General features: G+C 44.2%; 1 protein-coding gene across 1 annotated transcript; it reads left to right on the forward strand.

Annotated features, from left to right (window-relative positions):
• tmc1 (transmembrane channel-like 1) lies at positions 1 to 27,844 on the forward strand. Its single transcript, XM_041863075.1, has 18 exons — positions 1 to 488; positions 839 to 1,021; positions 1,882 to 1,972; positions 2,134 to 2,215; positions 2,505 to 2,611; positions 3,064 to 3,162; positions 3,319 to 3,461; positions 3,885 to 4,029; positions 19,391 to 19,585; positions 19,968 to 20,147; positions 20,472 to 20,624; positions 20,813 to 20,941; positions 21,652 to 21,719; positions 24,579 to 24,818; positions 24,930 to 25,055; positions 26,781 to 26,859; positions 27,321 to 27,456; positions 27,578 to 27,844. Exons 1-18 carry the CDS (start codon positions 1 to 3, stop codon positions 27,760 to 27,762), a joined length of 2,829 nt encoding a protein of 942 aa, XP_041719009.1. The 3' UTR covers positions 27,763 to 27,844.
• Positions 27,845 to 27,909: the final 65 nt, after the last annotated feature.

A 27,909-nucleotide genomic window follows, 5' to 3' on the forward strand; every position in this document is an offset into this window, starting at 1 on the left:
ATGGCGACTGCCATGTCTCTGTTCTTTGTTTTTACTGCAGATGAAGAGGACACAGTTATTGACTCTGATGGGAGGCAGGAGAGGGCAAAATATAAGGAGAGAAAGAAAGTGAGGGACAGAAAGAGAAGAAGAAATGGAGCAAGAAGAGCTTCCAGTGCAGGAAAAGAAGGAAAGGAATTGGAGGACAGACCAGAAAGAGGGGAGAGGAGAGGAATAAAAAAGAGGGAGAAGGAGGGGAAAGGGAAAGGGGGAGAGGATGAGAGACAGGAAGAAGGAAAGAATGACACTGTTGCCAAAATTCAAAAGAATTTCAGCAATGAAAAGACTAGAAAACTGGAGCAAAAAGAGATGGAGGTTGTAGGAGAGGAGGATGGGGATACCGAGGGGAAGAGGAAAAATGGACACTCAAAAAAAGAGGAGAAGAAGGAGGACAATGAAAGAGGGGAGAAAGTTCAGAAGAAAAAAAAGAACAAAAGGATTGAGACAAGGTGAGATCCTGTGTGTACAATCTTGCATTGCATTTTCCATTTCAAAACATTCTGGCTGACATTTTGCATGATCAAAAGGCAGTGAACAGTGAGTTATCCAATGCAAATGTAAATACAGCTCGCAACCCATCATCACATGTGCATCATGACATGTATTGTGCAGTGTACTAAACTCTGCATGGTTAAATAATCGCCTCATCATGATGCAAATTGTTTAAAAAAAGTTTCAAATTAAATTACGGATTGCAGATAAGAATGCTCTATAATGCTCTTTTGCGTGACAACAATGTTGCCCTCTACCTTCACCAACCTTACAAACAAAAAGAAAACGACTTTCCTTGCTGTCTCAGTTCAGAACAGGAGTCATCAGAGGAAGAGGAGGATGAGGTAGAGGAAGAGGGAGAGGAGAAACCAGAGGTCTTGTCTCCCGAGGAGTTGGAGAAGTTGAAGGAGGCAGTGGATGAGAGGAAGAAACGTATCTCAACCCTAAGAGGAAAGCCTTGGCCCATGAGGAAGAAACTGCTAACTCTACGGTGCTGAGAGAACCCCAACTCTAAAGCAAATGCTTTTCCCCAGCCCCTATACTATTACCCCTTTCACACTATTGTGTCGAGTCGACCCATAAAAATGGAAAGAGGACACACCTCCTATCTTTGCCATTAGACGCCTTGGTGGGCAGTGCCATTGAGTGCTATCGCCTTTCTAATGTGGTCCATTTCTTCTACTTCTGTGAATTAATTGGCGGTTAATAAACAAACTGAAAAGGGAAATCTGTCTTTCTCATCCAATGGATTTTGAGAAGGAGAAGAGGAGAGGACGCGAGGAGTATGCAATTGAGAAAAGGCCATCGTTTGAACAGGCATAAAGCCAGGTTTAGTAATTTACTGCCACCTGCAGTGCTGGGATGGTTGCCCAGGAGTATGATTCATTGGCTGATCCCTCCTGCTGACCTGGATGGAAATGAATGATCCTTCCTTAACCCATAGAAAGTCCCACCCAGTTGACTAATGTAAAATGGTGAAAGCCTTCCATGGCACTGTCCATGCTAAAACAGGCTTTGTGGCAAGTCCATCCAGCTCTACAGTATGTCTCGATTCCGAAACATATTTTGTGGGCTCAGATATTTCCCTGTCACATTGTCCTTTCCAGCATGGTCCCTGCAATTATAGTCCATGCATAACCAGGCCAGCACATTACAGCCCGGCTTTGTTTGGCTCGGCTCAGTAGTGTGAAAGGGGTATTAATGTAGCTGTTGGAATGTAATGGAAACAGGAAGCTTTTTTAGGACATTGGAGGAGCACAGAGTAGCCAGAGCATGGAGTATGGTGCAAAATGATTATATTTATTTTACCAGTACCTGTACCAGTAACTGATCCTGCCTCGTATTTCACAGGGAGTCCCATGAGTTTGTGGAGAAATATGAGGGAGCTCTTGGGAAAGGAAAGAGCAGAAAACTGTATGCATATAAAGTCATGATGTTGAAGGTGAGGACGGAGTCATCTGTTATAGGTGACAAGGGCATTGATTGTGTGTTCTTTATTGTGTCATGTTTATGCTACCAGTTATCTATGATCCTTTACAACACAAGTATAGTCAGCAGGCCTATGTGGGATCTATTTCATGACACTGCTGGTTTTGCTGTTAGAAATGGATGAAGTTTCAGAGGGACTTTGAAAACTTCAAAACTGCTTGCGTTCCATGGGAGATGAAAATCAAAGAGATTGAGAGTAAGTATGTCTCTTACCTCTTCCTTTTATATCCCTGCAAGGTTTTGTTGGTGCTCCCTAAATGTCCTTATTTTTTCAAACTCCTTGAAAAGGTTAGCACACAGCTAGCTACCTCTGTTCCTTACGCCCCCTGTTTCTCTAATTTGTGTATCACTTTTTTGAGGACCCCTGTGGCCCTCTTGCTGACCCTCTTGAAGTCCTTGGAAGTCACTCTGTGATCCACTGATTTATGTCATTCTCCTCAGTGTGATGAAACACAGTACCATGACTGTTTTTGTGCCTCCTACAGGCCATTTTGGCTCCTCGGTTGCCTCCTACTTCATATTCCTGAGGTGGATGTATGGCATCAACATGATCCTCTTTGGGCTGACGTTTGGCCTGGTCATGGTGCCAGAGGTAGGGGGCCATTTGATCCTGAAATCAGAATTGGGGCCAGAATTTTGTGACTTCGGTGTAGACATGATATAATTCACATTTCCTCATATATGCTCATATACAGTAATTTAATATAAAAATGACTAATTGTTATTTATTTATAAATGAGGCCCCACCCACTGAGCAAAAACTAGCTGAATGAACGTTGTTTCCACATAATTCCAACAAAAAAATTCACTGATTGGATTTGCAAAAAGTTATCAACGTAAGGGAATATCTTATTTTTTTGGCCCAACTTTTCACCTAAATCCAATGACATGGTGAATTTTTTTGATGATTTCAGGTTGAATTCATGTTAGTTGACAACTCAACCAAATGTAAATCAAAACTAAACATTGAAATGATGTCCAGTGGGCAGGCTCTTGTAGTGTCTCAAGGACCTACAGATACTTTAACTCTTTATTTCTGTCTAGGCTCTGATGGGCAGGCCATATGGTAGCATGCCCAGAAAGACTGTCCCTAGAGCTGAGGAAGCCAACGCCATGGACTTTGCTGTCCTATGGGACTTTGGGGTCTTTAATAATTTTTTATTTGTGTAATGTGACCACTGTGTAATGTTACCACTAACATTACTCTTTATGTGTGTGTGCCTCACAGTGTGCGTGGTGTTTTTAAAGTTGTCAAGAAGTTGTTACTACTAAATTAAATCTGAATCGTGTGTGTCCCAGGGCTACGCCCAGTATTCTGTCCTCTTTTATGGCTACTACAACAGCCAGCGCGCCATTGGCTGGCTCAAGTTCCGCATGCCCCTCTCCTACTTCCTGGTTGGCGTGGGAACTGTGGCCTACAGCTATATGGTGGTGATAAGGACGTGAGTACCTGTATGTTTACTTATCTCTCAGTGGTCCTCAAAGCCCCCCTCCCCTCCCTATGTTCAGATAGACCAGGGATGCAGTTCTCTGCAGTCCTCCTGACTTTAATCCTTGCATTTTAACTGGGGACAAGGTTGTGCAACAACAGGAAATTAAAATGAGCGTTTCGTATTGGACAAGTCCAGATCCTTCTCTGTTTCAGTCCGTTATATTCCATTTGGTGCCTAGTGAAAAGGACCATGGTGTGTGCACATTTTGCCAATTGTGACAACAACAAAAAAAGTGTAACATTGATCACATTTCCAGTGAGAAACAAAAACCGACAGGAGTTGTGCACCCCTGAGACTGAGTCTCAGTCAAATCCTCTGATTTCTGATGTTATTGTTTGAAGCTTCTTCTATTTATTATGAAACATGTTAAAGTATGGCCCGGAACGCTAATGAGGATGGGGGCGGAGATGACAACAGCTTCAATTTCAGCTGGAAGATGTTCACCAGCTGGGATTACCTCATCGGCAACCCAGAGACAGCCGACAACAAGTTTGCCTCCATCACCACCAGCTTCAAGGTAAACACATTAGTGTAACAACCACAGGTACTAGGAAAGGGCAGGGTCAATAAAGACCAGAGGGGTATCATACGAAGCAAGGTTGAGGAGTTAGCGAGGTAACTTTGGTCAACTCTGAGTTCAACTCGGGATAACCAGTCATACGAAAGTGGCTCACCTTTTAGCCAGGTACATTTCTATGGCAACGAATCCTTCAGAACTAACCTGCTCTGGGGCAGGCTAATGTCGTATCGGGTGAATGGTGGCCATTATTGCTGTCAACAAAGAGTCCGTTATGCTGCATCGTGTTAGAGGCTTTTATTAAAATCACGAGGTTACAGCATAAATGACAGGTGACATGACACCCGGAGAGCGACGCCTCCGAATGGCTGCTCGCTCCTACTTCTTCTTCGTTTAACCCCCCTATTTATAAACAATGAAGCTCCCTCTTCTGGCCAATCCCCAGTCTCCCCTGTCTACAAGACACTTCCGGTCTGTTGTAGGTGACGTCACACCCAAAACATTCCCTCTTGATACTAACACAACCAACATTCCATTTCTTCATGAAAAACATTTAACAAAGGCATAATCTTCAGATACGATATTCCCCCCTTCGAGACGAACTAAACGTCTCGAAAACAAACAGAATAGGATTATGACTAGTAACAATTTATCTTATTGAGTATCTTTAACATTAAACCAAAAACATTCTCCTCTAGAGTGTAAATACCTTTCTATGAAATACCTGTTTATGAAGTGTGAATACATTACTATCTTTATGAACAAATCTCTATGGAGTGTAAGAGCGAAAAACTGTCCGGCAGCCATCTTTTCAGATATCCATCCATCAATCAAGACAGTAAAATTCTCTCACGGTCCCTCTGCCCCAGGCAACCACCTCGGTACTCCAGATAACCTCATAAACCATGTAAATGCCTTTGAAACTATGATGCAATTAAATACACATGTAAGCCCCTGCAAACAAAATCCTATCCAATAAATATCCATTGTAAGGCTGGTCAACCCATTGGACCGTACAATGAAACTCTCCCTTCCTAGCCTCTCTGTCCCTAAACATTCACGAAATAAACAAAAACATCTAAGATCCTCACATGTATTCAATAACATCAAACATCATTCTACAAAATTAATCCCTGAGGCTATTACACAATTATGTATTACACATGTCTATATTTCATTGCAGACACTGGAATGTAGTCCACTACACTTCATCTCCCCGTAGTCTCCTCTTCCAATGGACTTTTGATGATGGAATCAGCCACACCCTCCTTGTTTCATCTCCTCCAGTCATATTGTCCCTTCCCATGTTCCTGTTTGAGTATTTCAATCTCCACATGTCCCCCAAATGCTTCTGTCACGGCCGTCTACGGAAGGAGTGGACCAAAGCGCAGCGTTTGTAGCGAACATGACTTTATTAAAGTTAAAGTGCACGAACGAGAAAACAATAAACAATGACGGATAGTGAAGTCCTCAGTACACAGACTGAAACATGGAACAAAAACCCACAACCCTAAGGTGAACACTGACAGTTTAAATATGGCTCCCAATCAGAGATAACGAGCCGACAGCTGACACTCGTTACCTCCGATTGGGAGTCACATGACGAGACAAGACACTACAACCAAACCCAAACACAACCAAATGAACACACCCTATACCCAACACAACCAAATGAATACACCCTGGCTCAAACTACACAGTCCCGGAGCCAGAGCGTGACAGTACCCCCTAAAGGCGCGGACTGCGACCGCGCCTCAATAAGGGCTAAACAAGGGAGGGCTGGGTGGGCATACCTCCTCGGCGGTGGTTCTGGCTCCGGCCTTGATCCCCACTTCCTCTCCAACCCCCCAAAGTACCCCTGGTCCTGTCTAGCCCCGCTGGCCGGAGCCGGACTGACGACACTTGCCCCTGGCTTGGTGCGTGGAACAGGAATGGACCGGAATGGGCTGGCGACGCGCACCACAGACTTGGTGCGGAGAGCAGGAACGAGCCGGACAGGGCTGACGACGCACCCCGTAGGCTTGGTGCGTGGAGGAGGAACGGGCCTTACCAGGCTGACGACTCGCACCCCTGGCTTTGTGCGTGGAGGAGGAACGGGCCTTACCAGGCTGACTTCTCGCACCCCTGGCTTAGTGCGAGTGGCAGGAACAGGCCGGACCGGGCTGGCGACGCGCACCGTAGGTTTGGTGCGAGTGGCAGGAACAGGCCGGGTCGGGCTGGCGACGCGCACCGTAGACTTGGTGCGGGTGGCAGGAACAGGCCGGACCGGGCTGGCGACGCGCACCGTAGGTTTGGTGCGAGTGGCAGGAACAGGCCGGGTCGGGCTGGCGACGCCGCACGTAGACTTGGTGCGGGTGGCAGGAACAGGCCGGACCGGGCTGGCGACGCGCACCGTAGGTTTGGTGCGAGTGGCAGGAACAGGCCGGGTCGGGCTGGCGACGCGCACCGTAGACTTGGTGCGGGTGGCAGGAACAGGCCGGACCGGGCTGGCGACGCGCACCGTAGGTTTGGTGCGAGTGGCAGGAACAGGCCGGGTCGGGCTGGCGACGCGCACCGTAGACTTGGTGCGGGTGGCAGGAACAGGCCGGACCGGGCTGGCGACGCGCACCGTAGGTTTGGTGCGAGTGGCAGGAACAGGCCGGGTCGGGCTGGCGACGCGCACCGTAGGCTCTGTGCGTGGAGCAGGAACAGGCCGGGCTGGGCTGACGACGCACACCGTAGGTTCTGTGCGTGGAGCAGGAACAGGCCGGGCTGGGCTGACGACGCACACCGTAGGTTCTGTGCGTGGAGCAGGAACAGGCCGGGCTGGGCTTGCGACGCACACCGTAGGCTTGATGCGAGAAGCAGGAACAGGCCGGGCTGGGCTGGCGACGTACACCGTAGGCTTTGTACGTGGAGCAGGAACCGGCCGGGCTGGACTGGCGACGCACACCGTGGGCTTGGTGCGTGAGTAGGAACAGGCCGGTCCGTACTGGGAACACACACCACTGGCCTTAACCGGGGATCAGGAACGGGCCGGACCGGGCTGGCGACGCGCACCGTAGGTTTGGTGCGAGTGGCAGGAACAGGCCGGGTCGGGCTGGCGACGCGCACCGTAGGCTCTGTGCGTGGAGCAGGAACAGGCCGGGCTGGGCTGACGACGCACACCGTAGGTTCTGTGCGTGGAGCAGGAACAGGCCGGGCTGGGCTGACGACGCACACCGTAGGTTCTGTGCGTGGAGCAGGAACAGGCCGGGCTGGGCTGGCGACGCACACCGTAGGCTTGATGCGAGAAGCAGGAACAGGCCGGGCTGGGCTGGCGACGTACACCGTAGGCTTAGTACGTGGAGCAGGAACCGGCCGGGCTGGACTGGCGACGCACACCGTGGGCTTGGTGCGTGGAGTAGGAACAGGCCGGTCCGTACTGGGAACACACACCACTGGCCTTAACCGGGGATCAGGAACGGGCCGGACCGGACTGGTAACACACCTCAGTCTCTCACGCCGTGCCTCAACTACTTCCCTCCCTCTACTCGCCAATGGCTCCCGTAATCCGGTAGCCTTCTCTCCACGTCTCCCTGTGGCAGCCTCCTGCTGCCCAGCCGCCCTAAGCCATGTGCCCCCCAAAAAACTTTTTGGGGTTGCCTCTCGTCCCTCCGACGATGGCCCTGCTGACGCCGTTGCTCCTCTCTCGCCAGGGCCTTGATCCTCCCCCAAGGTCCCTTGCCCCCGAGCATGTCCTCCCAGGACCACGATTTGCCCACCTGGGCCATCGCCAGCCTCTCGATCTCCTTACCCGGCGCTTCCTCCCATGTCCAGTCTCCTTGCTCCTGGACACGCTGCTTGGTCCTTTTTTTGGTGGGTTTTTCTGTCACGGCCGTCTACGGAAGGAGTGGACCAAAGCGCAGCGTTTGTAGCGAACATGACTTTATTAAAGTTAAAGTGCACGAACGAGAAAACAATAAACAATGACGGATAGTGAAGTCCTCAGTACACAGACTGAAACATGGAACAAAAACCCACAACCCTAAGGTGAACACTGACAGTTTAAATATGGCTCCCAATCAGAGATAACGAGCCGACAGCTGACACTCGTTACCTCCGATTGGGAGTCACATGACGAGACAAGACACTACAACCAAACCCAAACACAACCAAATGAACACACCCTATACCCAACACAACCAAATGAATACACCCTGGCTCAAACTACACAGTCCCGGAGCCAGAGCGTGACAGCTTCTTGAAGAAAAGAACAGAAACGACCAAACAGTATCTTTTGCAAAACAAACACTTTCAAATTAAACATGAATATCAACTAAGAATATAAACTGATATATAAATGATGCATGAATCACATAAACCTATTCCCCCCTTTGATTCATAAATCATACCAACATCACCCTAATATTGAAAAAAAAAATAGAAAAATCATCAAAATGATATTTATCCATCAGTTCCACTTGTCCATCTTTATCCAGATCAGGAACAGTCAACACCGGCATCTGAGTGTTGTCTCCCGGAATCACTCTCCAACCTATCTCAATATCATAGCTTTCTCAAAGGTCAGTAACAAATTAAACATCACACAGTGTTATCAAAGCTGAAACTAAAATCTGACCCATCACTGCCCCTACTGGCCTAACTGATCTTGCAACCAAATCCTCTCAGATCTCCCAAACACATCCCTTATAATGCATATATAACCCTAGTGATAATATCTGAACTATCTGGACTCAAAGTGTCTACTATTATCAATATGATCTTCCCAAATGTTACACCATACCATGAATAAAGTCCCCCCTTCTCCCTTAGACTTATCCTTCAATGATAGACTTGAAGCCTATGACATGTCCCTTTTCACCCTTTTTTGAACTCTAGTTTCATATTGATCTGTGTTCTGTGCTACTCCTCTTTTAATAGTAAAAGCCTCATATGGAAGCTTCAACGTTGACATTAACAACATCCTATCCATCCATAGGATAAGAATATATACGTTTTATCATCACAAACCCACCAAATATCTCTAAAATTCCCAATAGTCACATTGTCAGTCAAAAGCTAATCTTTTAACCATCAAAGTCCTGCTGTTCCTACTAACTGGTACATAAAAAGTAACCTTATATTTCTCATTACTACCCTTAATGTCATGCTTATCCAAAGTCATCATATAATCATCACAATCTGATATTCCCATAAACATACCCCTTACCATATGTTTTATTAGAACAAAAACAACTTTTAACCCTCAATGGTTACACCTCAAATGCTCCAGTTACGCTGTTACCTGATTTTCCTTTACCATCCAACAAATTCACACAAGTTAATTCACTTAACCTAATAACACCTAACCCTAGGCTTAAACAAATGTTTTGATAACGACATTATTCTATCTGTTACTGATTGCTGTTGCTGATACCACAGTCATGACAACGCATAAGATTGACACATACTTGATAGAGGTCGACCGACCGTCTCTAACATGTGTGGTTCTGGAATTCTCACCAGACATGGACCCTCAAAATTCCTCACTGATCTTACAGAATGAGCTGCTGGAACCTGCCCATCTATCTCTAATCTTCACAACAGAAGAATCAAACCACTCCCTTTAGTTTCTCTCTTCCCTAACGAGCGGTACTGATCAGATACCTCTCCTTGTCTGTCATTAAAATCAAAGACCTCATCCTGTATCTCCATGATGAATCTATATTCTCTCTACTATTATCTGAACATAAACCCCTGAGTCTCTCTTGCTGCCTCCTTTAATTTCAGAAAAGTTGTTGTCGGTGTCATACTCCTACATTTGCTATTGCCATAGTATCATTAATCCCTTCCAAAGTTACCATTAAAGTAGTTGATTTAGCTGATGTATCAACACTCTTCACTACCGATATCCTATGTGTATTATCTACTGTTGAATGATTACTGTAATCTACTCCTCCTGAACTCCCTCAATGACTGTGGAAACGTCAACAGACCTCAAATCTTCCATTATAAGCGTCACTTTACGAATTACATAGCCCTTTAACCCATAATTCTTAACCGGAACAACTTCTAATGCTTGCACTAGATAAGTATACATATATTCTCCCTGACCTTTCTCTGTAACATTACGCCAAATAAGTGAACAGTCACTCCTAACCTCTTCTACTTCATATCGTTGTACAAACTATCCCTCCTCTGACTAGGGGACACCGCTTCTACATCTGGTCCTGATAACAATACTTATTCTCCATAATTATCTCTCCATATGGGAGAAACGTCCCCATCCTAAACCCTAATAAGTATTTTTCCCTAACATTGGTGCTGTATTGGTTCCCTTATAATCAAATGCGATATATTTATGGCTTTAATAACTATCAATGTTGAAAGAGTTAAATTGCTTCTCACTGTTGTTATAATAAACTGAAGTGTTAATGTCCTTAGTTACTCCTAGTTTTCCCCAAAGAAAAGATGTCTCTGCTTGTACTTCCATCTATCACCACTAGTGTCACTTTTCCCACTCTCAGTCCTATCTCTCATTCCTGACTTTCAAACGTTTGATTATAAAAAATACACCTATAATTACCTTGATCTTCCTACTCTACAGTGTCATTCACCATTGTTCTCTCTCTTACTACTAACTTTGAAACTTAACTTACTGTCTCAGAGTTCCTTCAACCCTAATCTACTCCTAACTTATTTTAATCCAATCTTTTCTCTCATAACATTTAAAACTTTTTCCACTGATTTATTCACAAAATCCCTTTCCACCAAATTTTTAGAATATGTGATTGGGAAAGTTCCCCACCTGCTTCTGACTTCTTACACACAGACTTGGCAAAACGACTAAACACCTTTTAGCCTAGCCTGAAATCTCTTAGTGTAAGAATGTAACCCAGAATAAACAGTCACCCCTTTTAACTTTTCAGACAGATTGTCTAATAGACAGTCGTCTAGTGTACACCTTATTGTACAATTCAATTCAAACAATGCATCTCTTCCCAACACTGCAATAACCGTATCTTCTAATATTAGTACCTTAAGAGTAATTAACTGTTTTACTACCTCAAATCCCTATCCTAATTAGTTATCAATTAGTGAGATGTTTAACCTCTTTAGGCTGAACCCAGATAAGTTTTCCCCTATTCACTATCACTTCTAATGGTCGGTTGTTTCACTTCAATAGTTAGCTATTTTCTCTTCTTCTCTAATCGATGCTCTCAGCTGATACCCCCCTTCGTCTCTTCTAGGCACTAACAGGTGATCTTCACTTGCTCCTTTATCTTCCTCTGTTGTTTCCTCCTGGCGCATTTCCATCCCAGGTAAAGTAACCAATCTGTCCACAATTATAACAGTCTTCTGAAAGTTGCTGGAAGTGTAGCTGAAATCTTCCTCCTTCTTCTATTTCTTCTTTGTTCTTCTCCAATTCTTGGGATCCTCTCAGCAGTTTCTCCTCTTCTGTATCTTCAGCGTCTCGAGCTGTTCCTCTAGCTCTCTTACCTCTCCCAAAGTCGTCGCTTCCTCCAGGCCTGATACGCCTCAGTCTATATCTCCTATTTCTTCTTCGCCAGTCATTGGAGGATAAAATCCTCTTGAACATAAAGCACCCTTAATCTCCCTCTTTTCTTCATCTTCAACTTCCATCAGAGATCAAATCTCGTGTATCCTTCTTCCTTCAACTTCCATCTGATCACAGAGTCATATCCACCCATGCATGACCTCTTCATCATCACTCTCATCTTCATCCTCCTCGTCTTCTTTAACCTCACTCTTCTCTTCCAGACATCTCATTTTCTTCCTTCTGGAGTTTTGATCCATCTTCATCGTCATTTCTGCTTGTCCTCTATCTATTATTCATCTTCATCTCTGATGCAACAATCACCCTGCTGGATGATCACTGAAAGCTTCCTTCTCATAAGGTGGGTGTCTTTTTTGCTGAATCCGTATGTGAGAAATGTGTACTAACATCTGCCATTAGTTTTTCTAACACTACTTTCTAACACTCCTTTAGTTAAATGATTACTATTTTTCCCCTATATCAATCGGTGTAATCACCTTCATCTAGCCTTGCTGTCCTTTCTCCCCATTGTAACAACCCTTTTATATTCCTTTATCGTGAATTATTTTATTTTAGACTGTATAGCCTATGGCTTCCCCCCCTCTAATTATTAATATAAACCTAAAGTATGAATATTAAAAAATTCAATTAAATGTTTTATTCAAAAACCCTTTAATTAAAAATAAAAAACCAATTAAAAAACCAATTAAAAATTATGAATAATTTAAAACCAATTTTTTATTTCTATATTCTATGTCACCAATTTATCAATTAGTGTTGACTATCTTACCACAACCCATCAAATGCAAGCAAATGTAGTTAGTCAACTTCAAAGCAATCCCCCAAAAACAAAGCCTCTAACCCTTCAATACTCCAATTCCCATAACCCCTTGCTCTATCAGCATCAAATTATCTTAAATTTACAGAATAATGTCAATCCTTGATTCCCAACACAACTCCCATCAAACCCCAGTGAGGCACAGAGCCTCCAAAATGCAATGTTTAATGAATCATTTGCCAAGCCTATGTGAAATCGTCACAACATCACATATTTTGTAAGGGATGATTTTTGTGAACTAGCCTGATATCTGATCCTCTCGTCTGCCTCGTCACACCATGTCACGTGACGCACGTCAGTCACACGTTAGCCCCTCCTCTCTCCTGTCGTATCGTATCATATTGCTCCACTCATATGACAGAAAAACAGAGAAACAGAATCACATTTTAGTAGTTAATGCAATCACTGAGTATTTCCAACCATTCAATATTCGTTCGTTCTACATTATTCACTCTAAGACTAAAATCAGAACTAAATAGATCGCTCAAAAACATTTTTATTTTATTTTAATCCGTCATTTAATTCAATTCATTATACTTCGCCAACATATATTTAATGTATAAATTCAATAGATCACAAAACAAGTTTCATCTTTAACCATCGCCGATGTAACAACTAGAATATTCGTGTTAAAATTTCTCCTCTGTCTGTCTATTTTCTCCGTCTCCCTGCAGCCCCCAGATGGGACCTATGACCCTAACCAACCATTTTGTTTTGTAGGCTGAGCACAACCGCATGTCGTAGTTTTAGTGCCGTAAACCAAAACGTGTCCTAATCTCGTGTCATAAACTCCCCCTTTCTGTAGTGTAGTGTCGCAAAATTAAACGCATGCGCACAGCCATTCAAAAATACCTTTTCACCGTGGAAGAAAATATTTTCTACTCCCTCCCCAAACAGACAGAATAACACTCCAGCTGTAACTCCCGTTTCCCCCTTATAGTCAAACAACATTTAACAGCGCTCACAAAACATATAACCTGACTTAAACACAGAGACAAATTTAAGAGACTTTAATCCATCGCAATGGAGTCTCTAAGGATACATTAGCATGTAGCACACAACACAATTAGCATTTAGCATTAGCCTTAGCCTTAGGTACACTGTGACACAAAACACATTTAGCATTCAGCATTAGCCTTAGCCACGAGGTACAATGTGACACAACACACATTTAGCATTCAGCATTAGCCTTAGCCTTTAGCTAACTGCGGTCTACCCAGCCCTAAGTAACCTGCACTGCCCTATCAATTTTAAACATATTTATCCTACCGTTTTTGCTACCGGGACTAATGAGCATTACACCGAGAAATCAAACCCAATCAAACATCCCGTCGGACGAAAGTCAAATCATAATCACAATCAGATAAACCTCCTTAATCCGAGCTCTCTTTAAAAAAAGAAACCCACCGTCCACCCATTCTATCGTGTAAACGGATTTGTCGGCCCAACATCTAAAATGGCCCCCCCTGGAGGTCTTAAATGGTACAGTGCCCTAAAGAATGCGCATATCTGCCTTAATCGTCACTTCAATACTTAAATCCTACCGTTTAATGCTCTAAAAACTCCCAATTATCTGCCGTTTCCAATGGAATAAATTTTAGCAGACTCTAGTCGACCGCAATAACGCCACCCGAGGCAAGGTCGGAATGGTACATCTCTCCAGTGTACACAAGTCGTATCCAATCTAACAAACTCCGAAGCGGTAAGAAACACTCACCCTTTTGGCCATGCTTCAAAGCGAGTTAGCCTGGCGGTTGACTGAAACAAGGAAGAGACGCAAACCCAGCCCCACGTTGGGCGCCATTATGTCGTATCGGGTGAATGGTGGCCATTATTGCTGTCAACAAAGAGTCCGTTATGCTGCATCGTGTTAGAGGCTTTTATTAAAATCACGAGGTTACAGCATAAATGACAGGTGACATGACACCCGGAGAGCGACGCCTCCGAATGGCTGCTCGCTCCTACTTCTTCTTCGTTTAACCCCCCTATTTATAAACAATGAAGCTCCCTCTTCTGGCCAATCCCCAGTCTCCCCTGTCTACAAGACACTTCCGGTCTGTTGTAGGTGACGTCACACCCAAAACATTCCCTCTTGATACTAACACAACCAACATTCCATTTCTTCATGAAAAACATTTAACAAAGGCATAATCTTCAGATACGATACTAACTCACAGCTAACTCCACTTCCCCTGAATGAAATGACTGAGCCTCGAGTTGAGGACCAATGAAATCAGATTCCCTTCCTCAGTCCCTCTTGCAAAGATTGTGTCATCATCCCCTTCATTTGAGGAAGACGACTGATTAAATATTGTATTAATCAAATGTTTTTTTGTGTTAAAAATTGTAATGTTAAAATATCACATTACACATTTAGTAAGAAATAATGCATTTTAAACTTCACACAATGTACACTACCGTTCAAAAGTTTGGGGTCACTTAGAAATGTCATTGTTTTCGAAAGAAAAGCAATTTATTTGTCCATTAAAATAACATCAAATTGATCAGAAATACAGTGTAGGCATTGTTAATGTTGTAAATGGCTATTGTAGCTGGAAATGAAGGCTATTCCATGCGAGAAATTGCCAAGACACTGAAGATCTCGTACAACGCTGTGTACTACTCCCTTCACAGAACAGCGCAAACTGGCTCTAACCAGAATAGAAAGAGGAGTGGGAGGCCCCGGTGAACAACTGAGCAAGAGAACAAATACATTAGAGTGTCTAGTTTGAGAAACAGGCGCCTCACAGGTCCTCAACTGGCAGACTGGGTCTGAGATATGGCTTTTTCTTTGCAACTCTGCCTAGAAGGTCAGCATCCCGGAGTCGCCTCTTCACTGTTGACGTTGAGACTGGTGTCACATGGAATAGCCTTCGTGCTCTACAACATTCGGAGAGTACGACCCTGCCTTACACAGGAAGCAGCACAGGTCCTAATCCAGGCACTTGTCATCTCCCGTCTGGATTACTGCAACTGGCTGTTGGCTGGGCTCCCTGCCTGTGCCATTAAACCCCTACAACTCATCCAGAATGCCGCAGCCCGTCTGGTGTTCAACCTTCCCAAGTTCTCTCACGTCACCCCGCTCCTCCCCACACTCCACTGGCTTCCAGTTGAAGCTCGCATCTGCTACAAGACCATGGTGCTTGCCTACGGAGCTGTGAAGGGAACGGCACCTCCGTACCTCTGATCAGTCCCTACACCCAAACGAGGGCATTGCGTTCATCCACCTCTGGCCTGCTGGCCCCCCTACCTCTGCGGAAGCACAGTTCCCGCTCAGCCCAGTCAAAACTGTTCGCTGCTCTGGCACCCCAATGGTGGAACAAGCTCCCTCACGACGCCAGGACAGCGGAGTCACTCACCACCTTCCGGAGACACTTGAAACCCCACCTCTTTAAGGAATACCTTGGATAGGATAAAGTAATCCTTCTACCCCCCCCTTACCCCACCCCCCAACAAAATTAATAATAAGAAATATTGTAAAGTGGTTATCCCACTGGCTATAAGGTGAATGCACCAATTTGTAAGTCGCTCTGGATAAGAGCGTCTGCTAAATGACGTAAATGTAAATTTATCAGAACAAAAATAGACTGACGAGTTTCAGAAGAAAGTTATTTGTTTATGGCCATTTTGAGCATGTAATCGAACTCACAATTGCTGATGCTCCAGATACTCAACTAGTCTCAAGAAGGCCAGTTTTATTGCTTCTTTAAACAACACAACAGTTTTCAGCTGTGCTAACATAATTGCAAAAGGGTTTTCTAATGATCAATTAGCCTTTTTAAATGATAAACTTGGATTAGCAAACACAACGTGCCATTGGAACACAGAACTGATGGTTGCTGATAATGGGCCTCTGTACGCCTATGTAGATATTCCATCAAAAATCAGCCGTTTCCAGCTACTATAGCCATTTACAACATTAACAATGTCGACACTGTATTTCTGATCAATTTGATGTTATTTTAATGGACAAAAAAATTGCTTTTCTTTCGAAAACAAGGACATTTCTAAGTGACCCCAAACTTTTGAACGGTAGTGTAACTTTTGTATGACTTAATAAAATAAAAATATTGATAGAAATATATGCTTGTGCATTGATAAGCACACCCCAAATGCAGCAGTCTGGCCCTTGCCTGAGTAGATCTAGCTTGCTTCATAGGATACCCCTCTGAACTGGGTACCGGTATGGAATTCACACAACACAGCATTATCAAAAAATATAGTTTACTACAAATAACTGAGGTTAAAATAGTTTACAAGCTGTATAGGCTGACAGCTTAGAGGGGCAATCAAAATGTTTGCAGTTTGTGTCTCCAGTACAAAAGGCAGATAAAATAATTTCAGTTAAACATGCAATATGCAATTCTCAAGTTGTGCAGCTCAGGTACAGCAAATATCAGGATAACAAGTCTAAACACAGCAAACTTCAGACAACACGTCTAGTAAGAGTACATATCAAAAGGGTCATAAAGACTTAAAGTGCTTTATGCAATAGATAGTCAAGCCCTTGTACAATTACACAATCAACACCTTTGCTGGCTGTCTCCAAGTCCACACAGCTACCAAACACAAGTTGTACTCAGGATACATAAATCATAGTCCACGAGATAGTCTGTCGTCCCATTGTGAGGTAGGTATGAGTCCACCATCTGCGGGGGACGCACAGCCCGAACGTGCACCTCCCCACAATTCCCAACCAACGCGTCTCCCAACCAACGCGTCTCCCGGTACGTGTTGACAGATGGTGAAATTGCTTGAGCTGCGCTGAGAATTCGAAATGTATGAATGCCAACAGTCCACTATTCTAGAACACAGTGCATACGTGTACATGTTTGGTACTCCCGAGTGGCGCAGTGCTCTAAGGCACTGCATTGCAGTGCTAGCTGTGCCACTAAAGATCCTGGTTCGTGTCCGGGACACCCATGGGCGGCGCACAATTGGTCCAGCGTCGTCCAAGGTAGGGGAGGGTTTGGCCGGCAGGGATGTGGGTTCGTTTCCCACGGGGGGCCAGTATGAAAAAAACTAAAAAACTAAAAACATGTATGCATTCACTAACTGTAAGTCGCTCTGGATAAGAGCGTCTGCTAAATGACTAAAATGTAATTTTATAGATTAGACCCTTTACAATAAACACACACACAGAGACTGGACAGAAGATTTGTCAATTGTGAATGAATGTGAGTTTGCGGCTACCATAGGTCTGGTGTGGGACTTGAAGACAGCAGCAGTTCTATCCCTGTCCTTTTCCTCCTGCTGTTCCAGGAAAGGCAATACCATTATGTAGGAACAGGTACAGTGAGGGAAAAAAGTATTTGATCCCCTGCTGATTTTGTACGTTTGCCCACTGACAAAGAAATGATCAGTCTATAATTTTATTGGTAGGTTTATGTGAACAGTGAGAGACAGAATAACAACAGAAAAATCCAGAAAAACGCATGTCAAAAATTTTATAAATTGATTTGCATTTTAATGAGGGAAATAAGTATTTGACCCCCTCTCAATCAGAAAGATTTCTGGCTCCCAGGTGTCTTTTATACAGGTAACGAGCTGAGATTAGGAGCACACACTTAAAGGGAGTGCTCCTAATCTCATCTTGTTACCTGTATAAAAGACACCTGTCCACAGAAGCAATCAATCAATCAGATTCCAAACTCTCCACCATGGCCAAGAACAAAGATTCCTCTGATGCAATGATCATGAGAACGGTGAGGAATCAGCCCAGAACTACACGGGAGGATCTTGTCAATGATCTCAAGGCAGCTGGGACCATAGTCACCAAGAAAAGAATTGGTAACACACTACGCTAAGGACTGAAATCCTGCAGCGCCCGCAAGGTCCCCCTGCTCAAGAAAGCACATATACAGGCCCGTCTGAAGTTTGCCAATGAACATCTGAATGATTCAGAGGAGAACTGGGTGAAAGTGTTGTGGTCAGATGAGACCAAATCGAGCTCTTTGGCATCAACTCAACTCGCTGTGTTTGGAGGAGGAGGAATGCTGCCTATGACCCCAAGAACACCATCCCCACCGTCAAACATGGAGGTGGAAACATTATGCTTTGGGGGTATTTTTCTGCTAAGGGGACAGGACAACTTCACCGCATCAAAGGGACGATGGACGGGGCCATGTACCGTCAAATCTTGGGTGAGAACCTCCTTCCCTCAGCCAGGGCATTGAAAATGGGTCGTGGATGGGTATTCCAGCATGACAATGACCCAAAACACACAGCCAAGGCAACAAAGGAGTGGCTCAAGAAGAAGCACATTAAAGTCCTGGAGTGGCCTAGCCAGTCTCCAGACCTTAATCCCATAGAAAATCTGTGGAGGGAGCTGAAGGTTCGAGTTGCCAAACGTCAGGCTCGAAACCTTAATGACTTGGAGAAGATCTGCAAAGAGGAGTAAGACAAAATCCCTCCTGAGATGTGTGCAAGCCTGGTGGCCAACTACAAGAAACGTCTGACCTCTGTGATTGCCAACAAGGGTTTTGCCACCAAGTACTAAGTCATGTTTTGCAGAGGGGTCAAGTACTTATTTCCCTCATTATAATGCAAATCAATTTATAACATTTTTGACATGCGTTTTTCTGGATTTTTCTGTTGTTATTCTGTCTCTCACTGTTCACATAAACCTACCAATAAAATTATAGACTGATCATGTCTTTGTCAGTGGGCAAACGTACAAAATCAGCAGGCGATCAAATACTTTTTTCCCTCACTGTAGAGGTGCATTCTCCAGAGCCACTCCGGCAACAAATCAGAGCACACAAGAAATTAATTCAAACGGACCAATAGGAAATCATACACATTTCACATACCAATTGTATATACTCTAATAGGGGCACCTCCACCCTGTTACATTAGTTTATGTATGGTAATGTTTAATTGGTTGTCTCTCTCTCTCTCTGTGTAAGTGTGTGTGTGTGTGTGTTTGTGCATGTGTGTGTTCGTGCGAGTGTGTGTTTGTGCATGTGTGTCTGTTCTCTGCCCTTATGATGCCATCTTCCTAGGAGGCCATTCTGGAGGAACAGGAGAGCAGGAAGGATGACAACATCCACTTGACCCGTTTCCTGCGGGTTCTGGCCAACTTCCTGGTGCTGTGCTGTCTAGCAGGAAGTGGATATCTCATCTACTTTGTGGTGCGTCGCTCCCAGAAGTTTGCTTTAGAGGGACTGGAGAGCCATAGCTGGTGGGAGAGGAATGAGGTAGAAGCATGTGCGTGTGTGTGTGGGTGTAAGTGTGTTTGACTTAGAGAAGGCTGGTGGGAGGAGTTATAGGAGGACGGGCTCATTGTAATAGCTGGAATGGAATAAATGGAACAGTATCAAACATATCAAACATATGGAAACCACATGTTTGACTCCGTTCCTTAGATTCCATTCCAGCCATTACAATGAGCCTGTCCTCCTATAACTCCTCCCACCAGCCTTTTCTGATTTACATGTGTTTGTAATCAGTACCTTGATTAATTATTATTATTTGTGCAATCTGTATGTTTTTGCATGTCTGTGTGATTGCGTGTATATTCATTTATTCATAGGTGTAAATAACAGTATACTGTACTGTATGTGTGTTAATGTCCCTCAGGTGAACATGGTGATGTCCCTCCTGGGGATGTTCTGTCCCATGCTGTTTGATGTCATCAGTGCACTAGAGAACTATCACCCCCGCATTGCTCTACAGTGGCAGCTGGGACGCATCTTCGCCCTATTCCTGGGGAACCTCTACACCTTCATCATCGCACTCATGGATGAGATCAACCTCAAAGTAAGTCTGGTAGCCTGTAGCTAGTTACACCACATAGCTCCATGTAGTGTTCTACCTAAAACCCTTTTATCTTCTAAGGGTTCTACCAACAACCCTCTAGGGTTCCTTGAACCCTTTGTAAAGTGTTTTTAACAACAATAGGAATACGAATGACCCCAAAAACTATTCTACAGTTATTTTCAGATTATTATTTGACACCAACTGAGGTTTTCCTACGCAAGTATCGACCTATTATTTCTGTAGATGGGGAAACATTATCTGACAAGGGAAAACAACGCCTGTCTTTAAATTGAGCACTAACTGCTTTGTTTTTGTTTATTTCAGCGGGAGGAGGAGGAGGTGCTAAAGCTTAATATGACTATATGGGAGGCTAGTCTGTATAATGGGACCCTGGGAGCGAACAGCACAGCTCCTCCCATCACTGTCCACCCTGCCGACATCCCACGAGGACCCTGCTGGGAAACCATGGTGGGACAGGTAATGAATGATAAAATACTATTTGAATCCAGGTCTGGTAATGACAAACAACTTTTTGTTTGGGTGAATTGGAAGGGGTGCATGCATTCATGATTCTTGTGTGTATGTTTAGTAGCATTTTTACAGCGTAAATGTACTGTGGTGAAGTGTGTATTATTTGCCATTTAATATACTTTGGTAATATGTAGGAATTTGTCAGACTCATTGTGTCGGATACCATGACAACCTACATCACGCTCCTGATCGGTGACTTCTTGCGTGCTGTGCTGGTGCGTTTCCTCAACTACTGCTGGTGTTGGGACCTGGAGGCTGGATTTGTGAGTCTCTAGATTGACCACTTTGCTCTACTCTGTATTTAGGCTTGAAATCTGTTTAAGCCATACTTCAAGTCCATTTTGTCATTTCATTGACATTGATTTTGGGGTAACACTTTACTTGAAGGGGGTATACATAAGGCATTCATAACACCTTTATAAAACCAGTCATGACACCTGTATACATGTTGCATAGTCTCGTCCACCAGCCGGCTCTCTCTCAGTCGAACAGTCTGGTCTGTTGAATGATAATGAATAAATGTGGGATGAAGGTTGTTATGAATGATATTGCAACATCCATAAAGGTATCATGACTGGTTTCAGAGATGTGTTATAATTAAGCAATAAGGCCAGAGGGGGTGTGGTATATGGCAAATATACCACGGCTAAGGGCTGTTCTTATGTACGATGCAACGCAAAGTGCCTGGATACAGGCCTTAGCTGTGGTATAGTGGCCATATACCACAAACCCCTGAGGTGCCTTATTGCTATTATAAACTGGTTACCAACGTAATTAGAGCAGTAAAAATAAATGTTTTGTCATACTCGTGGTATACGGTCTGATATACCACCACTTTCAGCCAATCAGCATTCAGGGCTCGAACCACCCAGTCTATAATGGCTTATGTATAGCCCCTTCAAGTATTACTGATTTGGTCACTGATTTGATTAATTGCACCGACATTGACTATTGTTGTCTTCCTTTGTGTAAGCCCTCCTACTCAGAGTTCGATGTCAGTGGGAATGTCCTGGGCCTGATCTTCAACCAAGGCATGATATGGTAGGAGGTTGCTGCTGTGATCTTATTGTGGCACTTCCACATATGAGAGGCCCTCAGATAGCAAAGTAAGGCTAGGTTTTCCACTGGTACGTAGAATTGAATGAACAGATACATGGGCTGATGTACAAAAATAGCTTCTTGGCAACAACTAAGGGGCTGCAAATGTGCCTTGCATTTAGGCAACCCGGTCATGCATTTAAAGGCGTTATAGGACATTTGACAGCAGTCTTGCAGTGTGACGTTTGTACGCTGCTCAAAAAAATTAAGGGAACACTTAAACAACACATCCTAGATCTGAATGAATGAAATAATCTTATTAAATACTTTTTTCTTTACATAGTTGAATGTGCTGACAACAAAATCACACAAAAATTATCAATGGAAATCAAATTTATCAACCCATGGATGTCTGGATTTGGAGTCACCCTCAAAATTAAAGTGGGAAACCACACTACAGGCTGATCCAACTTTGATGTAATGTCCTTAAAACAAGTCAAAATGAGGCTCAGTAGTGTGTGTGGCCTCCACATGCCTGTATGACCTCCCTACAATGCCTGGGCATGCTCCTGATGAGGTGGCGGATGGTCTCCTGAGGGATCTCCTCCCAGACCTGGACTAAAGCATCCGCCAACTCCTGGACAGTCTGTGGTGCAACGTGGCGTTGGTGGATGGAGCGAGACATGATGTCCCAGATGTGCTAAATTGGATTCAGGTCTGGGGAACGGGCGGGCCAGTCCATAGCATCAATGCCTTCCTCTTGCAGGAACTGCTGACACACTCCAGCCACATGAGGTCTAGCATTGTCTTGCATTAGGAGGAACCCAGGGCCAACCGCACCAGCATATGGTCTCACAGGGGGTCTGAGGATCTCATCTCGGTACCTAATGGCAGTCAGGCTACCTCTGGCGAGCACATGGAGGGCTGTGCGGCCCTCCAAAGAAATGCCACCCCACACCATGACTGACCCACCGCTGGAGGATGTTGCAGGCAGCAGAACGTTCTCCACGTTGTCTCCAGACTCTGTCACGTCTGTCACATGTTCTCAGTGTGAACCTGCTTTCATCTGTGAAGAGCACAGGGCGCCAGTGGCGAATTTGCCAATCTTGGTGTTCTCTGGCAAATGCCAAACGTCCTGCACGGTGTTGGGCTGTAAGCACAACCCCCACCTGTGGACGTCGGGCCCTCATACCACCCCCATGGAGTCTGTTTCTGACCGTTTGAGCAGACACATGCACATTTGTGGGGTTATTTTGCTGGCTCTGGCAGTGCTCCTCCTGCTCCTCCTTGCACAAAGGCGGAGGTAGCGGTCCTGCTGCTGGGTTGTTTCCCTCCTACGGCCTCCTCCACGTCTCCTGATGTACTGGCCTGTCTCCTGGTAGCGCCTACATGCTCTGGACACTACGCTGACAGACACAGCAAACCTTCTTGCCACAGCTCGCATTGATGTGCCATCCTGGATGAGCTGCACTACCTGAGCCACTTGTGTGGGTTGTAGACTCCGTCTCATGCTACCACTAGAGTGAAAGCACCGCCAGCATTCAAAAGTGACCAAAACATCAGCCAGGAAGCATAGGAACTGAGAAGTGGTCTGTGGTCACCACCTGCAGAACCACTTCTTTATTGGGGGTGTCTTGCTAATTGCCTATAATTTCCACCTGTTGTCTATTCCATTTGCACAACAGCATGTGAAATGTATTGTCAATCAGTGTTGCTTCCTAAGTGGACAGTTTGATTTCACAGAAGTGTGATTGACTTGGAGTTACATTGTGTTGTTTAAGTGTTCCCTTTATTTTTTTGAGCAGTGTATATTCAAACCAGACTGCCCGCGGGTGCAATACACGCGCCCCCCCCCCCCGGATTTGAGAAGCAAGTGTATAGATGATTTGTGAAGCTGCTTATGAAGATTTTATGTAAGCTATACATTTTGTGTTTGTTTAAAGTGGGACTGTCTGTTCTATTCATTCTATTGTGTGTGTTACAACTTGTCACAGTAGCCCATGATAGACTATATATTTCAGTGGAATAAACTTTTAGGCCAGTGCTGGTCAGAGCAGAGTGGTCCAAAATGTTGGCATTTTAAATAAATAAATGAAATTGCAAGTAAGCAGAGTACGATATCACATTCGAACACACCTGCTCTACGTGACAGTGCACCTCAAATCATATGTAGTTGTGTCAAAATGGTTATTGATCTCCTATTTTCTTGTTTAAACCCCCTAAAGTCGATGTCCAGTCCCCACATATGTCGAATTAGCATAATACAAAAATCCCCATAAAAATCTGTCTGTTTAAGCTAGAGATATCTAGCATTGCCTGCGTCTCAATCCACCGCATCCGCCAATGGCGACCTTCCGCATCTGCGGTGGAAGGTGACCGTGCTAGAGCAGTGTTTGTCAGACCATGAGACATCCTGAAAATTGGTCTTCTCACAGAAACGTCTGTAGCGTCCGAACGGTCTGGCCTACAAACTAATAACTCGTCTGAATGTAGCCCGGTACCAGTTTAAAAAATGAATGGAAGTATGGAAGTGGTTTAGAGACAATACATTTTTATATGGGTAAATAAATATATAAATCATTTCCTGATCTTTCTTATATCTCTCAGATATAGGACAGACACTTTAAAACAAACTTCCTTTTGATAACAATGTACTATCTGTTTTTCCATTTATGAATCTGTTATTCAATGCATTTCTAGCAGTTTTTTAAATATATTTTTAGTGGGATACTTAAACGGGTCCTAAAATTCACAATCAAATAGCTAAATGATCCTTGACCATCTTAAAACAATTCCATATGTTTAGGAGAACCCCCCCTTAAGGATTAACCACCCTCATTCACTTCTTTCTCTCTCTGTTAGGATGGGTGCGTTCTATGCCCCCTGCCTGCCTGCTCTGAACGTGTTGAGACTGCATGTGTCAATGTACCTGCAGTGCTGGGCCGTCATGTGCTGTAACGTTCCCCAGGAGAGGGTGTTCAAGGCCTCAGGCTCCAACAACTTCTACATGGCTATGCTACTGGTCATCCTCTTCCTCTCAACGCTGCCCGCCATCTACACCATAGTCACCATCCCCCCCTCCTTCGACTGTGGCCCCTTCAGGTAACAGAAAAACACCTGCATTCTGTATATGACAAGACATGCATGTAAACACACACACACACACAGTTGTTGTGTGATGAAAGTTTCTCATCTCTGATTGCTCCACTGCAGTGGGAAGAGCCGCATGTTTGATGTGATCCAGGAGACGCTGGAATCTGATTTCCCTGCCTGGTTTGGGAAGATGTTCAGCTACGCCTCCAACCCTGGCCTGGTGCTGCCTTTCCTACTGCTCATGGTGTGAGTAGTCAGGGCTAATGATCCACAGGGCATTCCCCAGGCTATAGAATGCCTACCTGTTCTATGTGGAATATACAGATGAAGTTGGAAGTTTACATACACCTTAGCTAAATACATTTCAACTCAGTTTTTCACAATTCCTGACATTTAATCCTAATAAAAATTATCTGTCTTAGGTCAGTTAGGATCACCACTTTATTTTAAGAATGTGAAATGTCAGAATAATAGTAGAGAGAATTATTTATTTCAGCTTTTATTTATTTCATCACATTCCCAGTGGGTCAGAAGTTTACTACATACACTCAATTAGTATTTGGTAGCATTGCCTTTAAATTGTTTAACTTGGGTCAAACGTTTCGGGTAGCCTTCCACAAGCTTCCCACAATAAGTTGGGTGAATTTTGGCCCATTCCTCCTGACAGAGCTGGTGTATCTGAGTCAGGTTTGTAGGACTCCTTGCTCGCACACGCTTTTTCAGTTTTGCCCACAAATGTTCTATAGGATTGAGGTCAGGGCTTTGTGATGGCCACTCCAATACCTTGACTTTGTTGTCCTTAAGCCATTTTGCCACAACTTTGGAAGTATGCTTGGGGTCATTGTCCATTTGGAAGACCCATTTGCGACCAAGCTTTAACTTCCTGTCTTGAGATGTTGCTTTAATATATCCACATAATTTTCCTTCAATCATGATGCCATCTATTTTGTGAAGTGCACCAGTCCCTCCTGCGGCAAAGCACCCCCACAGCATGATGCTGCCACCCCCATGCTTCACGTTTGGGATGGTGTTCTTCGGCAAGCCACCCTCTTTTCCTCCAAACATAACGATGGTCATTATGGCCAAACAGTTCCATTTTTGTTTCATCAGACCAGAGGACATTTCTCCAAAAAGTACGATCTTTGTCCCCATGTGCAGTTGCAAACCGTAGTCTGGCTTTTTTATGGCGGTTTTGGAGCAGTTGCTTCTTCCTTGCTGAGCGGCCTTTCAGGTTATGTCGATATAGGACCTGTTTTACTGTGGATATAGATACTTTTGTACCTGTTTCCTCCAGCATCTTCACAAGGTCCTTTGCTGTTGTTCTGGGATTTATTTGCACTTTTCGCACAGAACGCGTCTCCTTCCTGAGCGGTATGATGGCTGCGTGGTCCCATGGTGTTTATACTTGTGTACTATTGTTTGTACAGATGAACGTAGTACATTCAGGCATTTGGAAATTGCTCCCAAGGATGAACCAGACTTGTGGAGGTCTACAATTTTTGGGGGGAGGTCTTGGCTGATTTCTTTTGATTTTCCCATGATGTCAAGCAAAAAGGCACTGAGTTTGAAGGTAAGCCTTGAAATACATCCACATGTACACCTCCAATTGACTCAAATGATGTCAATTAGCCTATCAGAAGCTTCTAAAGCCATGACATCATTTTCTGGAATTTTCCAAGCTGTTTAAAGGCACAGTCAACTTAGTGTATGTAAACTTCTGACCCACTGGAATTGTGATACAGTGAATTATAAGTGGAATAATCTGTCTTTAAACAATTGTTGGAAAAATTACTTGTGTCATGCACAAAGTAGATGTCCTAACCGACTTGCCAAAACTATAGTTTGTTAACAAGAAATGTGTGGAGTGGTTGAAAAACGAGTTTTAATGACTCCAACCTAAGTGTATGTAAACACTTAACAAGATAACAATATAAAATAAAATATTTGGTATTTGTTCCCCCCTACACACAGTTTGGCCATTTATTACTTGCAGTCTACATCAAAAAGCTACAAGCAAGCCAACCTGGAGTTAAAGAAGAAACTTCAAACCGTAAGTCATACCGTCAATAAGGTTCTGACACTGATACATTCATTACCTATTATATTCCCTGTGTGGTACTTGCACTGACATAGTCTGTCCACCAGAGAGAAGCAATTGCCAGAGTATATTATTTCTCTAAACTGATCAAATCTTCACACTCACTTGTCAATAACAAGGGTCCCACAGCCGACCTGCATGCAGCTGAGGTTACATCATCTGATGGACAGGGAAGTGCCAGTTATTTAGGGTATGAGAGTATATTTAAGCTACAATATTGCAAATATCAAAAACATAAGCAGGAGGCTGAGAGGCAGACAAGTAGCAATTTGACATATATTTTTTTCAGGTGGGGAATTAGAGGCAGTTACGGAACCACATCCACTGCTTAAACTAAACATGATGTGATCCCTGTAATATCGGTCAGAAAGTTTGGTGCCATTCCTGTATAGTAGCTGCTTCTTTACTTCCAGCAAAATGAAGAAAACAAGAAGAAGAAGAAAATGGCTGCACTGAAAGCTGCCATGGATTTAGAGGAGGCTCAAAACGCTCGATCAGAAGCACCGCGGCAACAGAGAAACAACAACGCCTCTCAGCAATCTTATAGGGGTGAGAAGAATACTGTGGCAGGACATTTCGTTAGCAGTTTTGTTTTTGTTTAGTATCTGTACATTTTATTCACACCAAGTTATGTCATCATACCTCTCCTCTCCCCCTGTCTCTTTCTAAGAAGATAGAGGAGAAAAGAAGGGTGGGGAACACAGGGCACATCAAGGAAAGAGCGACCATCAAATTCCCCCTTCTGCCACCAGACCCCCAGCCCCGAGGGGCCACGGATTGCCTGGGCCCCTACCAGGAAACCAGCGGCAACCAACACCCAGTGTTCAGAGGGTCCCAAACTCACAGAGACACTGAGTATGACTGCTGTCACAGATGTGGAAATGGCAAGCACTTTATAGAGACACACACACTCCACCCTGCATTCTCTGATTTCAGAGGCAGACTGAAAGTAAAAGACTGTTAAAGTGACTTTAAAACCAGAGGTATCATGACTGGTAATAG

Source organism: Coregonus clupeaformis, chromosome 18, assembly GCF_020615455.1.
Source record: "Coregonus clupeaformis isolate EN_2021a chromosome 18, ASM2061545v1, whole genome shotgun sequence".
NCBI lineage: Eukaryota > Metazoa > Chordata > Actinopteri > Salmoniformes > Salmonidae > Coregonus > Coregonus clupeaformis.